This window comes from Triturus cristatus, chromosome 12, assembly GCF_964204655.1.
Source record: "Triturus cristatus chromosome 12, aTriCri1.1, whole genome shotgun sequence".
NCBI classification, from domain to species: domain Eukaryota; kingdom Metazoa; phylum Chordata; class Amphibia; order Caudata; family Salamandridae; genus Triturus; species Triturus cristatus.
The window spans coordinates 730,169,267-730,197,193 of record NC_140595.1 but is presented as its reverse complement, the minus strand read 5'-3'; the positions used below and the strand labels follow the sequence as shown (position 1 = coordinate 730,197,193).

Below are 27,927 nucleotides of genomic sequence, written 5' to 3'. Positions count from 1 at the left end.
TAAAATTTCTACACAGGCGGAAGAAAATCTACGCGTATGTCTCACTGCGACCTTCAACTGGATGAAAAACAACCATCTGAAGTGTAATACTGAAAAAACAGAAATACTACCACTAGGGAAAGGGCATACTTTCTCTCCTAAGATCTGGTGGCCAGTTGATGCCACCCCCCGCCCAACATGGTGAACGTTGTTAGGAATCAAATTTGATGCTACTCTTTCCTTTAAACAACAATCACTGGCAGTTGCTGGTACCTGTTTTCACATCATAAAAACACTTGGAAAATTCTTTGACCTGCTTCCCATCTTTGCCAGACAGACTGTTGCAGTGGCCCTAGTCACGTCCAGACTGGACTACTGCAACAGCCTTTATGCAGGAACAAACAAGTCAGTTCTTCACAAGCTTCAGATTGTCCAAGATGCAGCAGCACGTTCAGTTGCTGAAATGGCCTTGGAGGTCGTCTGCATCGGCAGCATTGGAAACACTCCACTGGCAGCCAATTCACAAAAGAGTCCTGTTTAAGATCCTGATAATCACTTTCAGGATGATCCACTCCACAGGCCACTACTATCTCCAAACCAAATTCATGTGCTCTATACCCTTGCGAAGTTCTAGGTCGTTCAATGCCAACTTGCTGAGGGTCCCTGCTTTTAGACTAGTTTCAAAGGGAGGAAAATCGCTTGCAGTAATTGGTGCTAAGGCTTTGGAACAAACTTCAGATCCAATCTGAGACCCTCTTCAGAAGGGCCCTAAAAACTTGGATTTTCACAACATCTGATGCTGTATGCAGAACTCTAATTTAATGACTTTTCATCACGTACACCCGTCGTCTAGCATGTGTTCATCAGCCGCGTTGCTTTCCGCTTAGTGCAATGATGCTCTTCGGAGTGATAGTAGCACTTTATAAATGCTTTATTAGATTACATTAGAGTGAGAGAGTTAGCCCATTGAATACATCTCGGATGTAGAGCCATAGCATTTGGAATGCTTGCTTTAGTAACCGCCTCTAGGGTCGGTACTGGGGTAACAGCAATTATGTGTTTTCCCTGAGCCAGGGCTCTCTCTCATTACAGCAGTCTGTACGCCTATGAACATTTTCTCAGTGGATGCAAAACTAATTTCAGCGTTTGTGTACAGATGTTATTTTTATGCTATAGGTACCGTAATGCCTTCAGTGAAAGTGATGTAGGTATATCCAGTTGGTCCAGTGACTACGTGGATCACCTGGTTAGTATTGTTGACACATGTTTGTAAATGCCTTGAAGCTAGCATGTCAGCTTGTACGGAACTTAAAATGTCAGTATGTTCCTGTGTCCAGTGTTGTGCTGAAAAATCAGATCTTATTAACGCGTTTTACCCTTTCTGCGTTATCCAAAATGTATGTTCTGCCAAAATTTAAAAATCCTAAAAAGGATTGTAGTCTCTTCAGAGTTGTTGTAGGTTGAAGCACTACACATTTTTGGCAGGCTGTTGCCTTCACTTGATAACTCGTATCCCAGAAACAGGACACTGAGGTGGGCTATTTTTAATTTTTTTAAGTTAAATTTGTAGCCCAGGTAAACAAACCCCACAATTATGTTGTTCTCTCTAGCCAAATGTTCCATTAATTTGTCATCCGTCAGATGAATATCAGCTACATAGGGCTTCATTCTCATCAATACTTTGAAGCAACTCTGTTACTCTGGTTCAAAACAGCCCAGGGCTATTCCTATACCCTTGTGGCAGGAGACAAAATTGCAACTGCAGCCCTCAAACTGAAAATGCGGTCAAATATCTACTTCCAGGCACTATATTCTGGCAGAAAATCCATTTGAGATATCTAGTGTTGTTTTGTATTTTTTCCACACAGTGTTATTCATTAGTGCGGCACTGTGTGTATTTTGTACTGCAAATGTGCGTGTCGAAGCATTCAAATGTCTGTAATCTAAAACTAAATGATATGATTTATCTGGTTTCATTACGGGAAACAAAGGATTATTAATAGATGAGATGCAAGTCTCTATTATACCGTGGTACTCAAGTTGATCTAAGATCTCTCTGACTTGTTTCTTTTCTTCATGTTTAATCGGGTGCTGTCTCTGCGGTTGAGGGATCATTTTAATGGAATCTCATGACGAGGAGACCCACCCAACATGATTGCGGTACAGAGCAGTCACTAAAGCTGACACCAACTCCTGCGCAAATGCATTTTTTACTGATTCTGCTACGAGGTTGGAGAAAGCAGGTAAAACTACTTCTTCCCCCATTGGGCAATCTATCACAAACTCAGGTGACAAATCTTTTTTGGCCAAAAGAATGCCGTAACCATGTGTCAGGTCCTCCCAAAAGAGACCCTTCACTTCTCTTTATATGTCCCTATGTCCCCTTCTATCTGAAGCATTATTCTATGTAACCAATGTGGGATACTCACTCTCGTATCAGGTGTTTCCACCGTGATAGACTCACTCAGCGCTACTACTTCCAGAAAATCTGTCATGTTCTGGTGAGCTATTGTGACTTCTGCTGCACTGTCCAGCATCGTCACTGCCCATTCCCCATTCAGAAGCAGAGTCCTCAGCAGCCTGGGCATTTCTGATCTTATTCCTTGCTACTTTTTAATTTTTTTATTGAGGTTTCATCGATTTTTGTTTATTTATGTTTGATGATGTAGTCTGAAGTGAGATGCGTCCCTTTTTTAGGCTCTGTTCGCTCTTCTGATCTTTGCTCTGACCATCCTCCTCTCTCCGAGCGTTTCTCAGATTGATCCTGAAAGTAACGAGAGGAACGTTTCTCATTACCCTGATACCTGTCAGGTTTTCTAATGTTATCATGGGGTCTGAGATTGTATCTCTTTTCAGTGTGCTTCTGTTGAGGAGACCCACTCCGTGATTGTTGTTTATTTCATTTGTTATTTTTCTGTTTATTGTCTCATTTCTTTTTGGAAGAATCAGGTGCTTGGTCATAGTTATCCTTTTCGGAATTACCCTTAACCACTGCTTTTCCTGTTCTGGATCCCAGATTATTTCTTCCTAAGGAAGCATATGTTTCTGAGATAATCTTAGGTAACTCCCTCTTCTGTTGTATTGGAGAGAGTCCCCTCAGGCGTTTGTGTATAGCCATCACGGCTGCCTCCCCTTTTATGTTGCTTAACATAATTTCAGAAACCTGGGCACAATTGCCTATTAGCTTTAGCCTTACATTTCAGGGTAGGTTCTGCTCCGTACTCATTCTGTATTTGTTTCAATACATCTGGTATTACTTCTATTGAAGGGGGTGCCATGAGTTCTGGACTAAATGGCAGCAAAGACTGTACCCCAAGTGGCACAATCTTCTATCGGGGGAGCCATCCCGATTGTCAAGCATATTGTCAGAATTCTGTGTTTTTCCTGTGGGCCCCTATGTAGGAAAAAATGCTTCAAGCGATGCTACTTTTTGTACTATCCAGAATGGTACTTGTTACCGACTGGTGGGAATTCTTCCCAATATGGCATTCAGTGTTTGAGGGCTGAAACCCGTGATAGCCAATTGAGGTTGTGCAGCCTGAGTAGCCCTCACAGGTTAAACTATAAGTGTTCGCATTATGTATTGTGTTAAGATTTCTGTAAATTTTCACCAAATCTTCATATTGTGTGTGCATTTCTGCTGCTCCTAACCTGTGTATGTCGGAGTAGGATAAGTTACTTACCTGTAATCCTAGTTCTCTTCCAGGGGTATACTCATCAAAGTCATAAGCAGTGAATTATCCCCGCCCACGTGCGGGATCCCGGAGCATATAGCAATATATATATGTATATATATAAAACATACATATATGTACATACATATACAGGTGTATGCCCAGAACATAAAGTAGATAAAGACTTTCAACCTCATACACCTACAAATGTATGCATACCATCATCATCATAACTTTATTCGACGGTTGAGTCAACAAAGTACATCATAAACACACAAAAAAAATACATCAATTATTCAAAATACGACGAATTTCCAAAAATACAAAAATAGTTAAAAATAACATTAAATTCCAGGAGGCAACTCTCGACAATTAATTTCAAACTACGATATCTTTAAAAATTTCCCAATTTACTATAATCTAAAACTAATCCATCATAGCTAACACATTTCAATCAGTAATGGATACCAATCTCCATCGCAGCACATAAACACAGAACCTTATGAAGCAACTAATCTAATGTATCACATATGGCTATTTAGCTGTATGGTTACATCACGTACTCCTTTTTTATACAATTATACTCTAAGTAAGGACAGTAGTTTAGAACGAATTGACCAGGCCCATTTGAGAAATTTCGCCACAGCTATCGCAATTGTAGGGTTAGAATCTGTACTTAAAATTCTCAGAGCATCAACATACCTCCGAGTGCCCATGAGCCGACAAATGGGTTTTATCCAGATTCGGCGAGGTGCAAGATTTTGAGGACAGCTAAACAAGATATGACTGACAGATTCTTGTTGGGCCGGACACCAGGGGCATCTGTCACTTGGAGACCCCTCCCATTTCACCATAAACTGCCTAATTGGGAGGGTACCAACCCTAAATTGAAAATACAATTTGCGATCATAAGGTCTTTCAATAAAATCCCAATATTCTTCAAACAGAGGCCTGGTCTTAAGTTCAAGAAAACGACCCGTGAGATTTGTTGATAGCTTTTCCAACATTGTTGAATGGTGCACCATTTCCCAATATCTTGCTTTCAGAATTTGTTTACTTGGGAAGGTTGCATTTTGAGGATTATCCCCCAGTTCTGCCATTCCCATCTTCCCTAATAGGGATCTAATCTCCCTCAGCCATTTTATTTTTAGAAAGGATCATTATTAATGATATCCATGAGGCCTTGAGCATATTGCGTTAATTCCTCTGTGCTCCATATTCTACACCAGTATAACAATGGGCGCAAAATTACTAAGAGCCTCATGTAGGAAGCCAAATACCGGTCGGTAACGGCCGATTTTCGGTAATTATACCGTTACCGACCGGTATTTTGGCTTTTGGTATGTAGGGGGACAATTTCTGTATTCGGAATTTACCGAATCGGTAAAATTACTGATTCGGTAATTTTACCGATTCGGTAAATTCCGAATACAGATATGAGATGTAGGGGGAGTGTGTGGGTGATGTTTGGAGTCGGTATTTACCACCAACTAATAGTTGGTGGTAAATAAAGTATGGATGGTGAAATGCATTTCATAGCGCCTACAAGTGTGCAATGTGCCACATGTGCACACATGGCCGTTTCAGGGGTGCAACAGGGTGTCAATGTGACACCCTGACACCCTTGCATGTGTTCCCCCCATTACCGAATCGGTATTTACCGATTCGGTAATGAGGCATACCTTCCCATCAATGGGAAGGTATGCCTCATTACCGAATCGGTAAATACCGATTCGGTAATTACCGAATTATTCCGAATCGGTAATATTTACCGACCAATTACCTACATATCATTTACCACTTCATAAATACCGAATCGGTAAAATTCGGTATTTATGAAGTGGTAAATGTGTCCCTACCTATATATGGCCCCAAATCTTTAATCCCTTTTCTACCTATATCCCATTTTAGGGGAATTAAAGGGGTACTTTGTGGGACACCGGTCATCTTGCGAAAAAATTCATTTTCCACCTTGGTCAAACGAGTTACATTTTCAAAGCCCCATAGTTCGGCTCCATATAGGGCTGAACTCAATACCTTCATCCCATAAATCTCGAGAGCTGGGCGAATAGGTTTTGTCTGTGAAGTTTTGAATTTTTGCAAGAGACAACCTGCTTGTTGCTGATGCTTAAGGACAGCCAAATTAATATGGTTATTCCAACGCATGTCCCTCTGCAAAGTCACCCCTAGGTAAGTAAAAGCGTCCACCTGTTCTAATGGGCATTTATCCATGACTATATTGCCTCTAAAGGATCTGTGTTCATTAAACGCCATGAACTTAGTTTTGGCAGTGTTTATTTCCAACCCATGCAGGCGACAGAAATCTTCAAAGCGCAACAGGGCTTTCTGAAGGCCGCAGGGAGTTTTAGAGATGAATAAAGTGTTGTCCGCAAACATGAGGACAGGGATGCGAATACCATCCAGCACCGGGGCGTCAGTGGGGGTCAGAGAAAGGTAATCCACCACCCCATTGACAAAGAGCGAGAACAGGGTAGGCGCCATTACGCACCCCTGCCGCACCCCCCGCTCAACGGGGAAGGCTTCAGTAACCTCCCCCTGTAATCCCCACCGCACCTGTGCAAAAGTGTCCTCATGCATGAGGACGATCAACGTTAGAAGTTCCGAGGCCATCCCCAAATCTTTCAAAACCTGCCATAATTTGCCACGTGGGACTAGGTCAAAGGCTGCCATCAAATCCACGAACACTGCATACAAAGACCCTTTCCCTAGAACCACAGTGCGCCAGTACAAGGTTACAAACCGAAAAACTTGATCAATTGTGCTAGTTTTCCTACGAAATCCCGCCTGTAATGAACTCAAGATATTGTTGTCATCCATCCAATCCTGCATTTTAAATAGGACTAGCCTTCCCATAATTTTTTTAATGGAGTCAATCAGGCTGATAGGCCTGTAATTACCTACAACAGCCTTATCCCCCTTTTTATAAACCGGCACTATTTCTGCCCCCTTCCATGAGGGAGGAACAGCCCCGCCCAGGGCTATAGCATTTGCCAATTGAGCTATATATACCCGCCATGTTTGCTTATCATTTAAGAAAACATCTGCGGGGATGCAATCCATACCTGGGGCCCTGCCATCTGTTACAGTCTCTAGAGCCCTGTCCACATCTTTCAAACTAAAGGTAACATCTTTATAAGATGTATATTGGGTGGTGTTACCACACTCATAACTTTCACTGCGTGCATATTGTGGTTTAAAATACTCTACCCACAAATGTTGCGCAACATTATTCTGTGGGCGTTCAGGACACCCCCCCTATCCCATTTAAATATATCCCAAAACAATTTAGGATTCTTGGCTTTACATGCGTCTTTCAACTCCTGCCACTTACATCTATCCCATAACTTCTTCGCCTCATTCTGGACCTTCTTATACAGCCCCCTCGACACTCTTACCAAAACGAGATCTCGCTTCTTTATTGCTACACCCAGATTCAATCTGGCTTGTTTACAAGCCGCATTGTACCAACTTTCTACATTCCTTCTATTTTTCTTATTTCCAAGGCCCGGTTTACAAAAATAAGTCTTTAGCTGATCAAAGAGTGTTTCATGCACTTGGACAATACAGGACTGGGGGTCAGCAGTCTTCACGAGGGATCCCAAATCTATCAATGCTTTATTTACATCTTCCCTAATTAGCGTCAAGGTCTCGGGGTACTCAGCGACCTTGCTCCACTTAAGGTGTCTCTCATCATTTGCTAGGGCTACTTCGGGGACTATACTATCATAATTGCCTACTCCCGCTCTATCTATTTCCAGTTTGAAAGAAGAGGTAAGTGGGTTGTGATCGCTCTCTAGGCGTATAATGGCAGCCATGTCCATAAGGCAATGAAATAATTTCAAATGGACAAGCAAGTAATCTATTCGGCTAGACCTATGGCCGTTGTCATACATAATACTACCCTGCCTATCAGAGTGTGTACGCCCATTGGCTGCCCTTAAATTATTCCCCATACATAAGCCCTTAAGTTGTATAGCCGCTTCAGTCCACTTTTTTATGGGTACCAACTCAAGTTGGGGAATACCCCATCTGGAGTCTTCCTCCTCCGTTATCTTTTGGTCCTCGTAACCTAGCGGTTCGAACGTAACATTAAAATCCCCTGCAATAAGCGGGAATGAGTTAATTGGTAAGGTCTCAATTAAATTGTCCAGGGCAGAAATTACCATAGATTTTTTACCTCCTGGGAGCCCTCTTGCATAAACATTAAAAATATCTAGACTACCACCGGACGAGAAGCTAAGTGTCACCGCCAAAATGTCTTTATTTAAGACCGGGAGTTGTCGCATATTACAACTTAGTGCCTGTTTGACCCAAATGACTAATCCTCCCATTGGCCGTCCTCTTTCCTTTCTATTGCAGGCACAAAGAAATTCACATACCCCTCATGAAAGGCAGGTTCCACCATCCAGGTCTCTAGGAAGAGGCAGATATCATATCTATCAACAAAAGTAGTCCAATCGACCAAATTCAATTTGGAACCGAGACCCGCCACATTCCAAGATACCAGTGACAAGGAGGGAGTTCTATTGGATTTGCTATAAACATTTTCAACCCCCCCTGTACCTACATCCAATTCAGTTATGGATGGTTGAGCCGCCATTACATTACATTCCTGTACTGGTTGAACTATTTTCTCTAAACTTGATTGGTTCACACCTGGAATTCGGGGTATGTCTTCATATAGATTCTCTTCATTCACCTGCATAACCCTTAAACAGCTTTCTGGTGGTGGTGATCGACGTCAGTCACAATCCTCCAATCCCGACAATACCTCAAATCTATTAAAATCTGTAAGACCCATTACGTTATTCCTGTTCCAAACCCCTCTATTTGATAACAATTTCCTGGGTGCTGGAACTATTACTGGGTAAAAAAAGGTCAAGGGTAGTGTCTGCATCACAGTATTTGTGTCCTTATAGGCCCATTTGCAAATATAATCAACAGCCCTCCGATCTCTAAAATTAATAATTATACAATCACCATCTATTGACTTACTCCGCACCCCAACCCAATCCACTCTTCTCACAAACAATATTTCCGCAGATACGTGAGGGGGGAGAGGGCGATTTGATTTAAGCCAAAAGATACATTTGTTCTTAAGCTCCATATACTTCTCCCCCTTTTCCTGACACAATTGGGGGACACCCGCAAGAACCACCACGTACGGAGTAGAATCCGGTGGAAGATCAATGCATGGTAAAAAATTTTAAGGGTCCATTGCAAAGGAAGTAGCATCCCTCGCCAGTTGAGACTGAGTTGCAAGTCTCGGAACTTCTGTTACCACTACCCTATCGCTAAGAGGGGGTGAATTAGTAGGTTCTACTGGAAGCTTATCGATGGGTAAAGGTATAACGCCAGAACCCGTAGTTTTATCATCATTTTTTTTCCTTCCCCCCTGAGAGGAAACTGGAGCCACTATGATTCCTGTTTTCTCCATTGAAACCTTTTCGATGTTATTTACTCCGTTTACCCACACACCACCCCGCAATTGGCCAGATGCAACAGCAAGTTCTAGACAAACTAATCTACTTTCAATAATGTCTAGTCTGTCATAGATTGGGAGGCAAATCTTTTTTAAAATGTCCTCCAACTTGCTCCAAAAAGTGGGTCCCAATTCATCTGTCAATACATCCACTGTGGGGCTCGGGGGTGCACGTCTGTTTCAACGATTGGATGGCACATAATGGGGCTGGTTGGAGGTATTGGAGCTGAAGGGCCATTCATTTTCATAACTTTAGCTTTCCTTCCCTTTATTTGTGTTTGTGCTCCACTCCACTTCCTTTTGTGTGTCCTACTTACTGCTTGGTGACACTCCCCAGCTTTGTTACTATGGGCAGATCTAGTCTTAACACACGGTAACAGTGACCCAGAGTCTTTAGTGTTCAAAATGGAGTTTGCAGTGGTAGTAGTCTGGGTGTTACATGACTGCAAAACAGCCCGACATCCATCCGTCTGTAAAGGGGAGTTCTCCTCTCTTTCATCGGGGTCTATCACTGCACCCGTGGCAGGTACCGAAGGGGCCAAGGGGGAACTAGCCGAGGCTAATCTACCCAGGGAAGATCGTTTACTGAGCGCAATGTCCAACGATAATCTTTTTTCTGTTAGTTCGATTTCATGCGCCAAGACGGACGAAGCTCTGACAAGAAACTGGTCCAAAGTGCCTACTGTTAATCCACCTGGCATAGTTTTCTTGGAAGGTTAGGCATGGTTTTACAACCTGTACACTAACCTTAGTCGCCGATGTTAAGGGGTGGCCCGTCCCATCCTCTACGTCTCGAACGGGCTCAAACGGGCCCGCCCTTGGCCCAGGCTTCGCCCGCGCGCGTCCTGCAGGCAGGTAGGTGGGAGGGAGGTCGACGGGAAAAGGCACCAGCTGTGTCTGGAACTGAGGCCGCTGGTCCTCGCAGTCCCTCACTCAATGTCCAGGCAAGGCAAGTCCGCAAGTCCACAGAGCTGCCACGAGCGGCTCCCGCGAAGCGGGGGCCTCGAGCAGTTTAAAGGCGGCAGGCAGGTGGGAGGGAGGTTGACGGGAAGAGGCACAAGCTGTGTCTGGAACTGAGGCCGCTTGTCCTCGCAATCCTGCACTCAATGTCCAGGCAAGGCAAGTCCGCAAGTCCACAGAGCTGCCACGAACATACCTACATATATGTAAATATGAAGCCCCATCAAACAGTCCAAAACAAATAGTGCTAACCGCCAAAATTACATCAGTTTTACTTATATAAAAATAAGTCTCTCAAGACTGCTTGTAATAGAGACCATACACTATAATAGTTTCAAACACGACTCATTTATTTTCCAAAAATAAGGAAGAACAGGTAATTGCAGGCAGTTTGGCCCATAGGATGCATAAGAATAACTGTCTTAGTACAGAAAAGACAACTGGCACCTTGCCTTTAAGGCTTACAAGCATCTACGCATTCAGTACTAGAAATAAAAGGGCAGTGATATAGTTGAAAACAGACAATCAACCAAACAGATTTCTCAGAGATGCCCGACCTACTTGAGCATCTGCCTGAGCATCTGAATCTAAGCAGTAATAGCGAGAAAAAGTATGAACAGACCGCCATGTAGCTGCTTTGCAGATTTCTGCTATGGGAATGTTCCTGAGGAGGGCCGTAGTAGAGGCCTTTCCTCTGGTTGAATGTGCTTTAGGCTTTCCCTGAAGAGATTTATTAGCCAACTGACAGGCCAAAGAAATGCAGGAGACTATCCACCTTGAAATGGACCTCTTAGACGCTGCTAAACCAGTATTAATCAGACCGTAATTGACAAATAGTCGGTCCGTCTTTCTTATATCTTTCGTCTTGTCCAGATAAAACTTCAACACTCTCTTAAGATCTAAGGAGTGTAAGGCGCTTTCAGGGGGAGTAGAAGGATTATAGAAAAAAGTAGGTAAAGTGATTCCCTGGTTAATGTGGAAATCTGAGACAAACTTAGGCAGAAAACTAGGATGAGTCCTTAGAGCCACCCTATTTGAATGAAACACAGTGTAGGGTTCCTTACAACACAATGCTTGCAACTCGCTGACTCTACGAGCAGACGTAATAACCACCAAGAAGGCTACTTTCCAGGACAAGTGCTGCAGGGAGGACTTGTGTATTGGTTCAAAAGGTGCTCCCATCAGTTTGGTAAGGACCACATTGAGTTCCATGGAGGAGAAGTGGCTCGTACTGGTGGATACACCTTTTTTAACCCTTCAAGAAAATCTTTCACCACTGGCATCTTGAAAAAAGAACCCTGCGTAGTTGATTTCCTATATGCCGTAATTGCTGCTAAGTGTACCTTAACAGATGTGAATTGCAGGCCCGACTTAGCCAGATATAAAAGATACGGCAGAATGACCTGTTCTTGACCTCTAACTGGGTCATGACCATTATTCAAGCACCATATGTAGAACCGCTTCCACTTGAAAGCGTAGGAAGCCCTAGTAGAAGGTCTCTTAGCTTCCTTAAGGATGTTCATACAGTCCGCCGGCAAGTCTAGGTGTTCATACTGCAAGACTTCAGGAGCCATGCTGTCAGCCTGAGGGAAGGAACGTTGGGATGAAACACTCTCCATTGGCTCTTGGACAGCAGGTCCGGACGGCAAGGCAACCTCCGGTCTGGGACCTCGGAGAGTTGTAGAAGGTCCGGGTACCACCACTGGTGCGGCCACTCCGGAGCGATCAGAATCATCCTGGAGTTGGTCTTGTAGAACTTGGTGATCACTGCCGGGATGAGAGGTAGCAGAGGAAAAGCGTAGAGTAAGCTCTGAGACCATCTTATCAATAGAGCATTCCCGCTTGAACCTGGTTGGTGAAACCTGGATGCCTAGACGGGGCATTTGGCGTTTGTTGCGCCTGCGACCAAGTCTATGTCCGGAATCCCCCATCTTCGAAAGATGTCTTGAGCTACCTCGTTGTTTAGCACCCAGTCATGCGCTTTTACGAACTCTCTGCTTAGGAAGTCTGCCTGGACGTTTAGAACGCCCGGGACTTGGACCGCCGTGATGGTGAGGTGTCTTGCCAGTAACCACTTCCAAATTGCTTGTGCCTCCTGGGACTGAATTCTGGACCTGGTGCCTCCCTGCTTGTTCAGATAAAACATCGTCGTGGTGTTGTCTGTCTGAATCAAGAGGGAGTTGGATCAAAGAGCGGGAAGAAGGACTTGAGAGCTAGCTGGATGGCCCTCAGTTCCAGTAAGTTGATATGATATCCCCTCTCTGTGTCCGACCATAGCCCTTGCACTTGAAGGTGATCCATATGAGCACCCCAACCCTGCAGGGAGGCATCCGTAACTATGGTCTGAGTCGGAGTCTCTTGATGGAAGGGAACACCTTTCATTAGATGCAACCTCTTTGTCCACCACCTGATGGAGTCCCTGGCAGACTGGGGAAGAGTAATCTGATTCTCCCAACTACCTGATGCTTGCACCCACTGGTCTTGTAGAGCCTGCTGCAGGGGACGCATGTGCAATCGAGCATTGGGGACGATGAAAATGCAGGAAGCCATGGACCCCAGGAGTGAGGACCCTTGTCTGACCGTCGGGTGGAAAGTCCGTAGGAGTGCTTGGCATTTCATCCTGATCGATGAAAATCTCTCCGCCGAAGGACACTTGCCTCCACGGTGTTTAGCGATGATCCTAGGTAATGAATGTTCTGAGTTGGGTTGAAAATCGATTTTTTTAAATTGACTCGTAGGCCCAGTTTGTTCAGAATCTGGAGACTGTAGAAGAGATGCAATTGAAGTAGGGCTGGTGTGGAACTCTTCAGAAGCCAGTCGTCCAGGTATGGATACATAAATATTCTTCACCTGCGAAGAAAAGCTGCCACCACTGCCATGCACTTTGAAAAAGTCCTTGGGGCTGACTTGAGTCTGAATGGTAGAACTCGGAACTGATAATGGCACCGAGCAACCTGAAAACTGAGAAATTTCCGATGTTTTTTGGACACTGGAATGTGAAAATAGGCGTCCTGCAGATCTATGGAGCACATCCAGTCTCCTTGATGTAAATGAGGGAAGATCTGCTGCAGAGCAAGCATCCGAAACTTCTCTTTGCAGATATATTTGTTCAAGCTGCGTAGGTCCAGAATTGGTCTGTACTCCACTGAAGGACCTCTTTTTTTGACTAGGAAAATATCGAGAGTATATCCCCTGGCGCCTCTGATGAATAGGAACATACTCTATGGCTTTCTTTTGCAGAAGATTGTTAACTTCCTCGTGTAAAATAGGATGACACAAGCGGAGTCTGCCACTCGGAGGAATCGATGGCGGTGGGGTCTTGAATCATAGCAGATAACCATTCTTCACAATATTTAACACCCATTTGTCGTCGGTTATATGTCTCCACTCCTCCAGATGACCAGCGATACTTCCTTCTACCGGAGTGGACAACGTGTTTAGAGGAAGCACTCCCTCATTGCTTTGATGGTTGCTTTGAGGTAGAGGTCTGCTGCTTATTGTTCCCTCTTCCTCTTCCTGGTCTTCGTTGGTGAAAATGAGACCTCTGTTGCTCCTGATGACCCTGCGACGACCACTGAGTGGTTTGACCCCTCTGCTGAAATGGGCGTTTATCGTAGGAGCGAAAACGCCTGCGAAATTCTTTCTTCTTCTCCAGCCCCACAGCTTTCACTGTGTCCAATTCCACTTTCATCTTCGCAATTTTATCGTCCGCATGCGGACCGAAGAGAGAAGACCCATTGAATGGTAGATTGGTAATCTTGCGCTGTACCGTGGGAGTACCCGTGGGCAGCCAGATCAGCCGAATCAGCGGAAGCTCTAATAATCTGATTCGCCACAAGACCTCCCTCTTGCAGTATTTCCTGAAAATCTTGCTGATCTTCTTTAGGGAGTTTGTCCGCAAAACGGCCCAGAGAATCGCACAAGGATCTATCATATCTCCCCAGCTGAGCGGAGGCACTGGCGACTTTCATGAAAGATGTTGATGTGTTGCACATCTTTCTACCCATAGAGTCCATCAATTTGCTGTCCCTATCTGGAGGTGGCGAGGAGGAAGACATAGAAGAGTGCGTCTTCCTAGCCGCTGCCACAATGATGAAATCTGGAGGAGGATCAGAGCGAAGAAATAGTGGATCTTGATCAGGAGCCTTGTATTTCTTCGCTATCCGGGAGGGCACAGAACCCACCATTGCTGGTGTTGGAAAATTCTGCGTAGCAAGCTCAATAATGCCAGGGACAAGAGGCAGTAAAGGCCTGACTGAAGAACGGTGATGGAGAGTCTCAAAAATCACCGAAGAGGAAACAGTAGGTGCTGACATAGTAATGTTTAGCTTACTCGCTCCTCTACAGAGTAGCTCATTGAAGGTGATGAGATCAACAACTGGAGACACTCTTGATGGAGGTGTAGAAGTGAAAGTTGCAGAGTAATCTCTCCTTGAGGATCTGGTAGAAGAAGAAGACCAAGTGGGAGACCTCTTTCGCCTTCTCTTCGATGAAGAGTGATAAGAGCGAGATCTGTCCCTTGAACGGACATGACGGGAACGTGGAGAGCGCGATCTGCGCGGACTCCTTCTTCTAGAAGACACCACCGTTGGCGATCTTGACCTTCATGGTAATCTCTGTGGTGCCTCAGTACGTGACGGAGATCTTGGCAGGCGTGAAGGAGAGTAGGTACGGGAATAGTCCGAACCCGGGCTACTGAGGGCTTTAGACTTTTTACGCCGAGGCTCTTCACCAATCACCGGAGAGCCCTCTGGTGAAACCTGGACAATATGGAGTCCTGGAGACGAAGAAGTCCTTGAGGGCGAACAAGATGCAGCTCCACTCTCCTCCGAGGCAGCAGCAGGCTCTTTGTCCCTCGACGTCGATGGCCTCGACGTCGACGTATGCATTTCCTTTGATGTCGACCCGTGCTTCTCCCCCGACGTGGGGCGATGCGTGGCAGGAGTTATGGACCTCGCCGTCCTCAACGGCGACCTCACCTTCTTCAAAGGGGACCTCGACGTCGACCGTCTATGGCGTTGTGGTGATCTCGACGGCGAGTGCTCTCGCCTCCTCAACGTCGACTTCAATGCTCTCGACATCGACTGGTCTCGAGGTTTCTTTGCCATCGGCAAACTTCTCGGCGTCGACCTACGGTGAGGCGACGGAGAATGCCTCGACGTCGATGGGTGTTTAGACGTCGATGGGTGCTTAGACATCGATTGACCCGCATCCTGAACATACCTTGAGCCTGAGGTAGTCCGCTTCGACGTCGAAGCCTTTCTCGACGACGGAGACTCACGCCGTCTCGACGTCAGAGACTGTGTAGGCCTTTTCTTCGACGGCGGTAACGACGTCGACGGCGAACAGTCTGGAACTTGCCGTTTTTTCAATGCTTAAGAGGCAGAATGATGCTGGCGTCGACGTTCCTGATGAGAGGAGGGCTCTTGACTCCCAAGGCCACTTTCCAAATGGGCTAATCCTCTCTCCAGCACTCCTCTCTCCAGCACCACTTGAAGGAGAATCCTCCCTCTATCACGCAGAGTCCTTGTAGAAAACTTCTTGCAGTGATAACACAAGTCTATATTGTGACTAGAAGGAAGACAGACGATACACACTTAGGTGCCGATTCTGATCCTGGAAAAATTTTCCCTGTACGAATCGTATCCGGATTTTTTTCCGTACGAATCGTACAAGTACCGTACAAACTGGCAAGTACGATTCGTATGGGAAAAAGTCCATACGAATCGCATTGGGAAAATTCCCCCACACGTCCTCGGGTCGGAAAAAGTGTCCGACACGTCCCCAGACAATTATCCGTACGAATCAGAAAAATGAAGTCTGAGCGCGCAAGTACGATCTGTCCCGTCCGTCCGAATGTACACCCGTATGGAAAAAAGACCGTCCGGAGCGAACTTCAATACCAACCATGGAGACATGTGCCCGCATACGTACGAGACGTACCCCCACCCGTGTAGTGTATGTATGAGTCGTACCCCCACCCGTGTATGTACGAGTCGTACCCCCACCCGTGTACCCCCACCCGTGTATGTACGAGTCGTACCCCCACCTGTGTATGTACGAGACGTACCCCCACCCGTGTATGTACGAGTCGTACCCCCACCCGTGTACCCCCACCCGTGTATGTACGAGTCGTACCCCCACCCGTGTATGTACGAGACGTACCCCCACCCGTGTATGTACGGTGCGGACCCCAGCGCGTAAGTATGTACGGTGCGGACCCCCAGTGCTACGCGCTGGGGGTCCGCACCGTACATACACGGGTGGGGGTACATCTCGTACATACACGGGTGGGGGTACGACTCGTACATACACAGGTGGGGGTTCACGGGTGTACTTGACAACTCTGATTCCTCAGAAATCAGAAGAAGAGTACAGAACTTTTCGCTCAGTCACTCAGAGAAATATACAGAGAATACACTGTGGGACGTTTCCAATAATATTTATTAAACCAATGTTATTCTTGCATAAAATATGTGTGCTGCAATGATTAGGAGACAGAAGCAAATAAAGGAGATTGCAAGCACCAACAGGGTAAACAGTAGATACATTTCTACCATGGTGCTAAAGCAATAAATATATGCAGGCATATATGTAATGCGGTAATCTAACATACTACTACGATGCAGACCCTACTCTAAGTGTACCTAGAGGGTGTCTAGGTGTAGAGCCAAGAATCCTCCCAAGGGACGATCCAACCCCAATACCTAATCGGATAGAGTGAAGGACCCCATCTTGGTCTTGAGCTGGACACCCCTCACAGAATGTCAGGCCGGTGCGTGATGATTTCTCACCTTCGGTGTAAGCACAAGTGCCTCCTCTACCAATCTATTGGGATGCCTATTATGTATAATAAAAAGCAGTTTATGCGGTGTGCATGCTAGATTAGTGATGTTATGTATATGTGGATAGCGCTGTTGCGTCGTGGATGGAGATAGGATGACTTGTACCTAGTGAGTAGAGAGTCCTAGTACATGATGTTCAAGGCATCTTGATAATGTTGTGCGAAGCTGGATGTGTAGACAAAGTAGTTTCAGAGAAACTAATCCACAATTGTAGCGCATGCAAATGTGTGCAAAAGATCACTGCTGAAATGTTATTTTCTAGGACAATATATAAGGAATAAGCTGCCTCATATTTTCTTTGTTTCTGCAAAGGCAAGAGCCTCATAATTATACTGTTTTCTAGTGAAACTGGTTAATAATAGGAGTTTCCCGGGCTCAGAATAGTACCATTTGGTGGGAAAATGACAGAATGTGAATTCTGACCAGGTTGGGAAGATACTGTAAATTAGTGGAAAGTAGAAGAAGCTGATGCATTTTGTGTTGTCTGTGCCAGTCTACTGGGTTTTTCTACCTACACTCAAAAGTGTGTTTTCAGACAAATGAACCTATATACAGATATGCATGCATGCAGACACACAGACAGGTCCATGTTTGCACTCGCACAGATTCGGACAATTGGTCACTAATAATGCGCTGTTCTTGATCCACACACTACTGTCCTATGAATGTCAGTAGCTGCGCTCTATAGTTGATCAAATTTCAAGTCCCGTAAGTATGGACCCTGATGTACTATGTAATTCATTGGCAGGTGATGGCGTCTGAGAGCCACAGGTTCCTGGACAATCCTCTCTATACGGCTGGGATTCTGGTGGCCTGGGATCCTGCACCATACTCTGCAAACCTTAATGAGGTAAGTGGCCTTCGCTAACCTGCTGCTTGAAACTAGTCTAGGACTTTCTCGTTGCAAACCAATGCTGTGGTCCAGACGTTACTCTTATTTTATTGTAGATAGCTGGAATAAAAGGATTGGGCAAAACAAAAGAAGTTGGATGAAATGCTTCAAATATTCTCAGCCACTTGTAATTACTCTTGGTCGTATTCTAGACCATTGTATGGTCCACTTCTGCCATAACAGACAAGGACCAGCCATTTGCAAAACATTCTTAGCTCCACCCTAAAATGGAAGTAGTGCTTGACCTGCTAGGCCATGGCCCATCTGAACAGAAATACAAGCTACTCCAGATAGGCTTCAGGCTTGTTAGTAGCAAAGAGCAGTTTGAGTTATATAGCACAGTGAACTATGGGGCCTACATCTGGGCATACCAAATGAACTTAGAGTACCCACTGAAAACAACAGAAAGAGATGAATGGAGGTGCTTCAATTCATCTCAGTCTTTGCTTTGTCAAGCTGTGCTACTGCAATAGGAAAGAGAGTTGGCTCTCAGGCCTCATATGCATTGGGAGAGATATGCGGGGATATCAGAATGGGAGTAGCATTGTATCCCAGCACTGCAACAGTAGTCAGTGTGCTATGCAGATATTTTTGCCGCCTACACTGCAGCACTTAATTTAGCAGTTCTGCAGCTAAGGTGGCGAAATGACCATGGTCAGGGTGGGAAGAGGAGCAAGGCCACGGAGGGGGCACCCCCTTAAAAAATAAAAAAATAAATGAAAATTACTGAGAAGCAGATACTGGCGTCGAAAGTGTGTTGTGTTTACCGCGCTGTGAAATATCTGCAAATCAGGACTCAGCTATAAATCTTGAAGGGAACGTTGAGTGGATTACGGGTATCACAGGCGAAAGAGCCGCACTTGTACCCACCAGATACAATACAGCGCTATTTGCTGCCAACTGTGGAGGGTGAAGTGGGTGATAAGATGCTTCAGACCCTTTCTTGTCCTTTTTTTCTCCATCAGTGGTTAAAGAAGCCAGATTACCCAATCTTCACACCATACAAGGAATACAGACAGAAGCATCCGAACCAACCTTTCTACATCCTACACCCCCAATTCCAGTGGCGGCTGTGGGATATCATCCAGGAGAACGCGGCTGAGCCTATCCAACGGAACCCACCTTCATCAGGTTTTTTGGGTGAGAACGGATAGAACAATGAGGATCATCGGTCAGCTGTGATAGCATTGAGGGGTCTCGGGGCTGGAAAGGGCAATATGGGTGTCTAGCATAGGAAGAAGGAGCTGTCTCTGGGAGAGTGGAGTGTCTCAAGCCTATGAGTAGAGATGGACATATTTTATGAGGTGGACAGCTGATGTGTGCAAATTATATCTCTAACCATGGGGAGGAGTTTAGAATCTTGGGTCTGTAGCTCCAAAGGGGGCAATTATACTGAGACTATGAGTTGAAATCAGCATTTTTGAACTATTTATGAGTTCCCTATGATGACGGGTAGGGGGTTGGGAGAGTTGGTCTCCAAGGCTTATGGAGTGACGTTCAGAGTCTCATGTCATTGGGAAGTTCAGCATCTCAAACATATGGGGGAGTTGGCTTTGTTCCACTCTGTTAGAGGTCAATGTCAGCTTTCTATGGGAGGGAAGAAGTTTGGTCCTATGGCGCTTCAGACCAATGAGGCCATTTTTATAAGAAAGTGGTCAGCTCATGAAAATGGGGTAAGATGAGTGTGTTTGATCCTGTGGGAAAGCTGGCATAGTGAGGCATATCACAGTCTATGTGCAGAGTTCTGCCAATGAGGCTTATAAAGTAGTGGGGCATTTTAGACTTATGAGGAGAGGATCTCTTTTACCCACAGGAGTCTGGGAATGTTGCAACCCAAAGCAAGGGGGAAGTTGGGAATTAAAGACATTTAGTAGTGATTAGCATTGTGTGGCCTCTCTGGCATATGGATGAGCATGGCACGAGGATAGACTGTCACTAATATGTCCTACCACCTTTGATGCTGATTTCTGTGTGTGGTGGTCTGCTGTACCGACCACTCCGATGTAGATTTTGCCCTGTGTAAAGGGACACATGCAGTTCTTGCTCTGTGTGTGTGTGGGAAACGGCTGAACTGCCTATGGGTAATGTCCCTACTTTGTGTGGATGAGGGGATGGCTGAATTTTTCCTTCTGATGCTGCACCTGCTGTTTGTTGTGTGTGTGTGTGTGTGTGCAGAGAATGTCTGAACTTTTCGGTAGCTGGCAAGTTTTTAATATGCATTTCCTGGACATTTTGTTATGTTCCCAGTTTGCTCTAGGTGAGGTTTACATGCCTTAAGAATAACACTTTGTGTGACACTTAATTGAAGCAAAAAGGTGGCACAATGCTTAGTTTGCCAGACTCATTTTTAGGTCAAGCATTCGAGACCTGTTGTAATTTCTCATGTTGGCGTAAAGCCATTCCCCTGCTTTTGATTTGTTTGTTTCAGTGTCCTTTACAAATAATTGTGTGCTAGTGGTCAGTTCTGCCTCTTTGTCCCTCCTTTTTCTCTTCAGTTCCTCCCAGGCAGCAGGGAATAACTACTGTCTCAATCCACTATTGGCCTTTATGTGTTCTTAGAGGGACTCTTTTTTAGGTCTCGCCTGACCCAGCGCATGCGCTGGTCTGGTGAGACTTATTGAGAGGGCTCCAAAAAATGCCACCAGGCCAGCCTAGAGCTACAGTGCATGTGCGGGGCGCGCGCAACGCGTTTTACCGTGATTACTTTCACTTTGGCGGCCGCACGGCCGCTTTGCATAGCCAATAGGTCTCGCTTTTGGGACCTTATAAGTATTTAGTTATGCAACTGTTGCATGGCTAAACACTTATAAGGTCCCAAATACGAGACCTATTAGCTATGCCAATGCTTGTTTCCTTGGTTATCTGGTCTGTTACTGTCTGCCTGTGTTCAGCTTTGGCACCATGGCTGCTTACATATAAATATTGCATTCCTCCCTCCCATGTCGTTTTACCGCCCCAGTTGTGTTGGCGCTGCCTCATGCAATGTGCCTCCCCCTCTGTTTATTGTATTTATTTACCTTTTTTAAACTGTTCGATGTCCACAGCAATTGCGCGTCTTTTGGTAGGATTTGTTTCATTTTGGGCTTTCTTTTTAAGGTGCTTGGCCTTATTTACAAATACACCGAGCTGCAATCATGGTTGCATCCAGTGCTTTAAATGGGAAAAAATAAGTGCAGGTACTCATTAATATGAGCTAGAGGCGTGGTGAGTGGGCGGGGCTAGGGGCGGGGCTTATGGCAACATATGACGATACATAATGACTTCTATATCAGTTGCAGCAACTATGAAAAACACATGAGAAATGTGTTTATGTAACCAAAACAGGTTAACTCATTACACAAAATGAAACCCAAAAAGGATGATATGTTAACAGTTTATCGTTCTGTAATATTTGCTGCTTCTTAATGCCATGCTGTTATGTGGCACAATACTATATGCTCTCAAGCGTGCACACACACGCACACGCTCTATCTCTCCACATTCCCTGTAAAATCTACTGAGTGTCCTGATTCTCTCCCTTTTATCTCCACTTGCCTCTAATCTTCACCCAGCCTATAAACTTCTCACTAGTTCTGCTCCTCTTTTGCTTACTCTCCACAAGTCTTACATTTTCTCCCTGGTTTTTCCGTACTTGTCTCCTGTTCACCCCTCCATGCTCCCCCTAAATTTGCCGTCTGGTAAATTAAAGTTAAGAAATGCACCAGATTTGACTTTACAGAAATGTGTGTTAAAATACAATTTCTGAGACGATTCATGATTTCAAAACTCAACCACCTCATGTCTTTACATCCATCCCTACTCCTTCAGTCCACAAAGAGAAGCAGCTCCTGTCCTGAACAAAAAGATGAAAAGAAAACCGGCTTTGGCGAAGGCAGAGGATTTTGTTGGGCTGTCACTGCTTTAGAATGGCCAGTGCAATCAATATCCTGACTGATTGCCCATCCCAACCCATTTACACACCTGATGGAGAGGGGCGGGGTGAGGCTAAAGCACTTTCAGCAGGATAGTCCTCGGGCACATGATCGACAGTGAAGGGTCTGTCTAGAACCTGCACTGTTAGTCACAGCGTGACGCACGGTAAGCCCTCTGCCCCCTGCAGGCTCAGGCCATTCACATGGGCGCTGCTGGAATCTCCAGCAGGGACTCAGCATGAGGCTTGGCGCTCTTACAAGCTCCTGAGAAGCAGAGTGGCATCTGCCCTGTGCTAGAGGAGATAAATAACCGGAGCCTGCAGTGCCATCTACTAGGGTACCGGTACTCTCCCTGGCGAATGAGAAGTGCCGGTACTGAGGGCCAGAAAATTCAGAAGTGCCGGTACTCAGTACCGGTGAGTACCGGCCCATTTAAAGCACTGGTTGCATCCCATCCAGTCTATGAGCATTGCTGAATTGGAGCAGCTAGGTGTCTTCTAATGTAAGGGCCCCGGTGGGCAGCTCTCTTCCAACACTGCTTTTTTTTGGGTTCAATTTTATATAGTGCACACTTGACCCGCCAGTGCACTGCTTTTTTTGGGCAATTTTAAATAGTGCACACTTGCTTGATCCTCCCGTGCTAGGCTACAAAAAATACCGAGGCTAGGTGGAGGCAATAATTGCTATTATCCTCACATTTAAGAACACTAACTGGAAGCCGTGCCCTTCCAACATAGCGCCGACGGCAGCTGCAGTGTCTCACCCCTCTTCTACAACAGGCAGGGGGAGGTGGCTGGTAACTTGTGCATTTTAAAGTTTAGTCCCGCCTCCAGGCTGCTGTATTGTTGAGAGCACGTGCGTGCGGATCCCCCGCGTTCTCTGCCACTCTTTGTGTCTCGTGCCAGGCGCAGGGAGTCAGCAGCACGCAGCAGTATGGCTTGCATTAGCTCCCTGTCACTGCTGGCAGCGCTGGTCCTGGCAGCCCTGAAGGTGGTCATTCAGGTGTTTAAAGACCAGAAGGATATCTCAGAGGTGGCCAGCAGCATCCAGGTGAGACCCGGGACACTGTATGAAAAAAAAGAAATGCTATCTGCTTGCTCTTTATTCATTCACTTTTCAGGTACGGGAGATTAGGGGATTTGCCCTGGAATGGGCGTCTCTCCATTCATATTCCTCCCTCTTTCCTCCTCAACACGCCTTGCTCTGTAAGGCTGCCCGGGGGGGGGTTGCGCAGCGGCCCGCCCCTTTGAGGGCGGCCGCCTTAGTGCCACAGGAAGGCACAGGGGTGGGAGGTCGTGTCCCTGGGATGGACCAAGGGAGACCCCAGCAGATAGCTGCTTCCGGCGGGGAGGAGCCAGGGGGGTACATATTCTGTCTCCGCCCCCTCCTCGCCCTCTTGTCCGCTCGTTCGCCTTGTGGATGTGACGCGGGAGCTGCCGATCTTTGTTTGCACGGTGAGTGCATCCACCCCCCTCTCGCCCGTTCCTCACCTTCGGGGAGTTGCATCAGGGCGGTGTGGCTTTGCTGTGGTGGGCCACCTTGGGGGGGTTCGGTCAGCTCCCATTTGTTCACGGGCATCCCTGCGGGCTACCCAGGCCCAGAGCGGGCCTGGGTAGCCCACTCTGGGCCTGGGTAGCCCGCAGGGCTACCCAGGCCCAGAGTGCCTGGGTAGCCCTGGCACTCACAGGGTCAGAGCTCAGCAGGCACATGCAGTTATTATCCTACTGTGGTCGATAAATTAGTACCAGTAAGTTGGGTTTTGACACACACCTGTAAGCTGATTTTGTCTGAAATTTACAGCAAATGCTTGGTGGGTTGGGTCCTTTTTGTGTGTGATAACAAGGGTCCACCTGACTTAAATTCCTACATCAGGGAAATTAACTAAATGTAATATCACAGTTGGGAAAGTAGCAAATAGTCATGGACCTCCATACTACATGTGACAGACTTGCATACTACCGCAATCAGTAGCAGCAAAAAACATTCTTTATGAATTTTATTGTTACAGTGATTTTACACTGAATAAAAAAAAAAAAAAAACGGCCAATGCAGCGGAGTTTGGCTCCTTAGGGTAGGACGACCTAGCGGCAAGGAACAGCTAGGGTGGTTGACGTGTGCTTTAGCGATCATGAAGAAAGTATGCATCGCGGGCCCTGGCTTGCATGGAAGTGGGTAAATATCACACACACCACAGGTGCCTTCAGAAGCTGTAAGGATGTCCGTTGTGATTTACTCGATTGTGAAACGATTGGTTTTTCTGGGGTCATCCGCGGGTGTAGAGCGTCAGGCTCTGGTTGTCTTTCCATCGGGTCTGTTTGATCTGGGATAGTGGTCTTTGGGCACAGCCACGTGGTGGTCTTTCTGTGTCTGACGGGGGTTAGCCTTCCTTTAATCTCCCTTGTTTGCCACACACGGTTGTAAGACGGGGGGCAAATAGCCCTGTGCTGATTGAGTTGTTAGTACTGTTATGAGTAGTAAACACATCAGGTACTCGTGGTACTGATATTTGCACCCAAACAATAGGTACTATAGGACACATGTCCTCCATAACACACATCTCCAGACAGGACTGCCCCTCCTCCAATGCTTGGAGCACTAGGGGTCCAAATACTTGTGGGTTTGGCAGGCCTGGACAGAGGTTGGTGGCGAGCTCTCACATCATGCGGTAGGAGGATTTCGTAGAGTCTTGGGGCAGGTCACTGGCCGCTTCCTCCCGCTGTGTTTGTTCTTCTAGGTGTGGATGGGTCAAAGGACGGAGGAGAGCAACCATCACATGGTATATCTGGGCATGAAGGAACGCCAGGCAGGATTGTAGCGTAGGCAGATAGTGGAACTTATTGGGGATTGGATGTTGGCCTCAATGGCATGCCGCCATGCAAGGGGACCATGTACCTAGGTCACGTCGACCAGGCAGTGACAGGTGAACTGGGACCATGTGTAGTAGAATTTACAGGAGTGGTTCCCACCACGGTCGGTCAGATGGGAAGCTGTCATATTGATTCTCACTGGTAACCCTCACTCCATCACGCCTATTGTAAGCTGAGGATGCCTGTCGATGCTGTTAGACCTGCTATTAGTTAGTACACTCTCTGTTGTGCCTTGGTCCGGTTTGTCTCGCATCAGGGCCTGTTTGGGGTCACGGGCGAGTTGGTTGCTCTACGGCTGAAGCGGGCGCTTCTAGAACAGGGCAAGATTGATTAGGCCAGGCAGCATGACAAAGGTCTTTTAGGCACTGGCAGAATGGTGCAGGCAGCGAAGTAGGGCATTCACAGAACATGGATTTGTCAACATTCAGCTAGGAAATGATTAGCAGCAGGAAGGTATTGAACCATGGTGAGCAATTGCTTCTGGGTTCGTGCTCAACAGGAGCAAGGGAATTGCATTTTGTTCCATCAGGGTACGGGGACCGTCTATAGCACCGGATACTGTAAGCTGCCATTTTCACCCTGGGTGGGTGTCAATGTCATCCAACTTTGCAGCCAGACTCTGAGCAGGCAAAGGAAAGGCATACTTGCGATGGTGCATCGGGCACGCAGCAGTAGAGTTAGATTCATCATGCCCCGGTAGGACGCAGTGATGAAACGTAGGTTGTGGCCACACACGACCAGGCACTCTAGGGCGGCGGGGGTGTGCCAGTGCCAAGAGGGTGCGGGTTGCCTGGGTAGGGCAGCTGGCTTGGAGGGAACACTACTCTGATCGCCACAAGGGCATGTCTTGTTTCATAGAAGGCTGAATTGTTAATTCTATGGCATGGTGCCAGTTGCTTTAGTTATGCGCACGTTTCTTGGCAGTGTCAGAAACATTCAGAACGCAATGCTGGTAGTTAGCCTGTTGTCATGCTTTCAGAGGTATTTTAGCTCAGGCATGGCCAAGCATGGGTTATAGGCCGGTGATCTGCCCTGGGATTCCTGTTAACAGGCAGGTGAAGCAGCAGAACTTGGAGGGCCTTGGGTTTGACCTCTGGATACTAGGGCGGCGCATGGTTGCGCACTTAGTAGCCCGCCCTTGAGTTCGACGAAACATGCACCTTGATGCGAGTATCGTCTCCGGGTAACTTCTCCCGCCCTCCAGCACTGGCTGGCAGCTATGCAGGTTGTGGAAGTGGCCTTCCAACAGGGGCGTAAAACACCGGGGTAACACTTTCGGGCTCTATGCAGCAGGAGAACATTTGGCTTTCCCAGTATTCAATTAGAGAAGCATTTTACAAGTTTTTCTCCTCTGTGGTCACCCTGACCTGTCCCTCCCTGGTATACTAGCAAATTTTGGGAGGGCAAGGCTTTACAGTTGATGGTGACTGATGGAATGCGTTGGGCGTACTCCAACGGAGGGAAAGAGGAAGCAAGGCGGGCTTGTCATCTCTTTCCACCTCCCGCATGGGCACTGCCAGGAGTGTCTTGTCGAAAGGGATTGTTCTGTAGCCATGCAAAGGCAACCTTGGACCATCGCTTATTTTGGTGTAGGTCATTTCAGTCAAATCCATGGGAGAGTTTAAAAGGACGGGGGAATTCGTCCTGTTGGTACACGTTGGCCGCCGGCCCGGTTGGGCGTAGACTTGTTTGGGTATGGATGTTTTCCGACTGGACCTAGGGGAAGCTTTGGCTGCAGCAGGTTGTAAGTACATAGGTCTACCTTGGTGGGGGGGCCCTGGTAGTGACGGTGGCCACTCCCAAGGCTGTGGAGGAGTTACAGGGCGATCCAGGGTCTGCACATACCAAGGGGTATAGCATGCAGCAGCACCGTGTGGTGCTAAGCCAGGATACCCAGGGATGTTTAGCGTGTCCACTGGAAGACCGACGGCGCCCCGCTATCCGACAGGCGGTTGTGGGTCTGAGCAACCGGGGGCTGCCATGTATGCTCCGCCCACCCATCACGGGGGGGCGTGTGTAGCAAGTGGACTGGTGGTCCACAGGTGGGAGGGGGGGACCCTCCCAACATTAGGTATACACCAATTGGCGTTGCCATGGTGACTCTAGGCTTATCAGACGGGCAGGCGGCATAGGGGCTGGCCTGCCCTGGGATCGCCCGTAAGATAACCCACCATGTTTGCATATTGCTTATGCTAATAAACCTGCAGCAATATTTCTCCACTTACATTCAGTGTCGTGTGTTTTTATTTATGTACTTATGTGTGTTGTGATAACTGTTGCCGATATTGGCACTAAGTATTTCTCCCCTCTCATGGCCCGCCCTCCCCTCTGGTTTCTCTCTTTTCGCTCCCCTGGACCTCAGCACATTTGGCGAACTTTAACCCTTCCCTCAGAGCGTTGTGCTGAAGTCCCTTGATGATAATATCTGGGTTGCTCAAGATGTTTACTTAAAAGCGATCATTTGGCTCCATCAATAAAGCTAAAAAAAAACACAAAAAACTCAGGTCAACGATGAGCAGGGTGAAGAGCATTGTGCCCCTCCCCCGATCTCCATGGCGCGAGATTTTATTTTTCTAATAGCCTTGTTTGCTCTGCTGCCTGGGACGAAGTTATATATAAAAACATTAGAAAATTAAAAGACAATATAGGTTCAACTGAAAGTTAAGGAGGTGCACAAACTACAAATTGCCTATCTTATAGAACCCTTTTTTCCGACCTTACAAGGATGCAAGGTTGATGCCGGGATTCGAACCTATGATGGACTAGCGTGTAGGTGGGCCTTTGCTGCAGCATCTGCGTGAACTGAAAAGCCAGCCAGCCAGCAGATGCTCCAACTCAAGAGGCTCATCCGAGGCTGACTCTAAGGGGCATATCAACAAGGGCTTTATCTCTGCTTTTTTGGCTTTAAAAGCCAAAAAAGCAGAGATAAAACTAGCGCCCTATCAACAACAGGGTGCTAACATGCAAATTTGCATGTTAGCACCCTTTTACTCTACGCTTCCCCTTGCATCTCTAATGAGATGCAAAGGGGGCGTTCCAGAGTAAAATAATAGGAGAAGTGTCGCTAAGCGACATTTCTCCTATTATCAAGAATGTCGCTAACCCTGTTAGAGACAAGAAAAGCAGCGCTAACCGCGGTTAACGCTGCTTTTTTACATCTGGTATTTTTCTGACTTAGCCATGATATCCTATGAGCCATGATATCCTATGGAAGGAGGATATCATGGCTAAGTTTGCCTGTCCCTATCAACAAGGTAACGTGAGATTATCGCTGGGTCTCCAGCGATAATCTCACG

General features: G+C 46.6%; 1 protein-coding gene across 5 annotated transcripts in view; it reads left to right on the top strand.

Moving 5' to 3' along the window:
* The window catches only part of LOC146782613 (beta-galactoside alpha-2,6-sialyltransferase 1-like), a 471,648-nt gene that overhangs the window by 384,386 nt on the left and 59,335 nt on the right, over window positions 1-27,927 (top strand). For all 5 annotated transcript variants that reach the window (XM_085636950.1, XM_085636951.1, XM_085636954.1 and 2 more), the window contains 2 exons: window positions 17,710-17,811; window positions 18,819-18,993. In XM_085636950.1, coding sequence (XP_085493076.1) covers window positions 17,710-17,811; window positions 18,819-18,993 — 277 coding nt within the window. The remainder of the gene's footprint in view (window positions 1-17,709; window positions 17,812-18,818; window positions 18,994-27,927) is intronic.